The 2500-nt window shown below is 42.9% G+C and overlaps 1 protein-coding gene across 1 annotated transcript in view; it reads left to right on the plus strand.

The window, feature by feature from the left end:
• The window catches only part of LOC138035244 (uncharacterized), a 9250-nt gene that overhangs the window by 1813 nt on the left and 4937 nt on the right, over nt 1-2500 (plus strand). The window contains exon 3 of the mRNA XM_068882056.1: nt 1638-1799. Within this exon, the coding sequence (XP_068738157.1) occupies nt 1638-1799 (162 nt within the window). The remainder of the gene's footprint in view (nt 1-1637; nt 1800-2500) is intronic.

Genomic DNA, 2500 nt, shown 5'->3' on the forward strand with positions numbered 1-2500 from the left:
AACTTGTCATAATTCAGTTCTAAAGACGATTTTAAAAACCGTGAAAAACGATTGAACATCACATCTTATCTTTGGCCCCCAAATATATGCACCTACTTTTTCCTCCAATTAAGGAACAGCTTGCGTGGCAGGCTTTCGAAAAGGAGTTGGAGGGGGGAAGAAGGAAGGGGGGGGGGGGGGGTGGGGTCGGTGCGATGGAATTTGGATGATGGATGAGAAGGGGAATGACGGGTAGACTTTTCCTATACCGGACTAAAATGGCGGAGGACAAAAGAATCATTGTTATTCCGATTAGGCCTTGCTAATTAGATATTGCAAGAGAAAATGAGGGGACAGAGAGGGAGGCTCAGCGCGTTGGCCGGGATATGTTATGTCCACGAAAGTTATCTTTAGACGAGCGGAAGTCTTTGTTCTAGCGGAAGTCTGTCTTCCGAGACGTCCGCATGCAGTCTTGCCTCGCTCTCAGGTTCTTAGTGAAAAGAGAAAATGACGGCGCACGTGGAAGGCTGATGAATATTTATTTTCTTTCAAACATCGGACCGAGGTTGGCCTGCATGCGGACGTCTCGGAAGACTTCCGCTCGTCTAAAAATAACTTTCGTGGACATGACATATCCCAAGGGCTGGACCGGGAGCCTCCCTCTCTGTCCCCTCATTTTCTCTTGGATATTGTTATGTTTGCTTTCTTCTTTTGTTTTATGGACATTAATTGTTTCAGATCCGGTATATGAAAGACCAGCCGGAATGACACACCAGGTCGTCATTCACGTGCAAGTGTGTCTTTTTCGTTCTCAATAAGCGTCTAAGTTCCTTCTCGCCGATTCTCTTAAGCTTCGAACGTCTGCCACGCAGAGAAGTGTGCCACATACTGGCCGGCTATAAAAGTGTCTTATTTCGGTCGAATCGTGAATTGGTTCTGTAAATTGTGAATTGGTTTTCTCCGGCCAAGACAAACTTATTTTCACAATGGACATTACATCTCTATACACAGTCATTCCTAATAGCGAAGGTCTTCAAGCACTTAAACACTTTTTCGATCAACGCACTGTCAAAGAACCTAGCTCGGAAACGCTCCTCCGCCTTGCCGAACTAGTTTTAACGCTACTCTACTATACTACTATACTATACTACTCTACTATAAAAACTACACGTAACCCATAATCCCTCGATTCGCTCTGACGAAGGCCTAACGCTCGAAACGTCAGCTTTTAGAATCTCTGTACGGTGGCTAATTTACATTATCAACTCCGTTGATAAAACCAAATTTTTGTATACTACTTCCCCACCGACGCAGCACCACAGTTTCTTTAGAAACTACCCCTTCATTCGGTTCTGTAACGTTGTCTCCTCCAATGTATCTGGGTTAGTACTTCCAACTCTTACGACATGTGTGGAACAGCTAGTTCCCAGGTGGCTTGATAGCTCATTTGGTAGAGCAGTGCAGGACAATCGCGCGGTCATGGGTTCGAGTCCAGTTCAAGTCAGGGTTTTTTCAGCTGAGGCTTCTTCACATCAACTACTCGGGTTTCATTTCCGCAGTTGTATACTCTATATTCTCTCTGAAGAGAGTCTAAAGTAAAAGATACATTAACAAATTGTGGCTTGAATCAAATTGTTTTTCTACCTCTATTCAATCAGGTCAATCAGTGGTGTTCATTTACACTTCATATCGTCAATCATTGGGTGATCGGTTCTGGCGTATAAAGTGTGGTAAAAGCAAGCCTGTCAAGATATGTCAATGGTCATCTCCCTATCAGGCCAAATTCAATTTTGGATGTCCCAAAAACAGCTTCATAACTGGTACGGCAATAAAAAGATTAGCCTGCGAGCAGGCTCGCTTGTTTGGGATATCGAGAGACTATTTTGGCGGCACAGCCACCAACGCGCGAGAAGAACCTTTAAGCTTAACTGATGATTTCCCTGTATGCGCTCCATTCTTCACGCGCGCTGTTGGGTACGCTACCAAAATTCTGGCTCGATATCCCAGACAAGTGAGTCTGCTCGCAGGCTTTAAAGGAAACCTCCACCTCTACAAAAAAGTAACTTTAAATCACAGGAAATAACCTTTACAGTCAAATCTATCTAATTTTTTGTTCAAAGAAAGCCTTTGTATCCGAAATAAATAAGTTTTAGAATCGCTTGTTTTTGTTTTCAAATTTCGCGGGCGCCGCCATCTTGAATAATTGTGACGTGTTACGGTTGCCCCATTGTTATTAGACAAAAGGGCTTTGTGTTAGAACAATAGGGAAATCGTAACACGTCACAATTATTCAAGATGGCGGCGTCCGCGAAATTTGAAAGTGAAAATAAGCGATTTTAAAATTCACTTTTCTTGATATAAACACTGTTTTAGAACAAATTGCGAACAAATTTGTTTCGAGACATTGTTTCCTTCGGTTTATAGTTCTTCTGTAGCAAGAGTGGAGGCTCCCTTTAAAAAGATATATGGAAAATCGACCTTTACACTTCAGCCTATTCTTCAGAGCGATTCCATGGTCGAA

The sequence above is a fragment of the Montipora capricornis genome, unplaced genomic scaffold, assembly GCF_036669925.1.
Source record: "Montipora capricornis isolate CH-2021 unplaced genomic scaffold, ASM3666992v2 scaffold_332, whole genome shotgun sequence".
Classification (NCBI taxonomy): Eukaryota; Metazoa; Cnidaria; class Anthozoa; order Scleractinia; family Acroporidae; genus Montipora; species Montipora capricornis.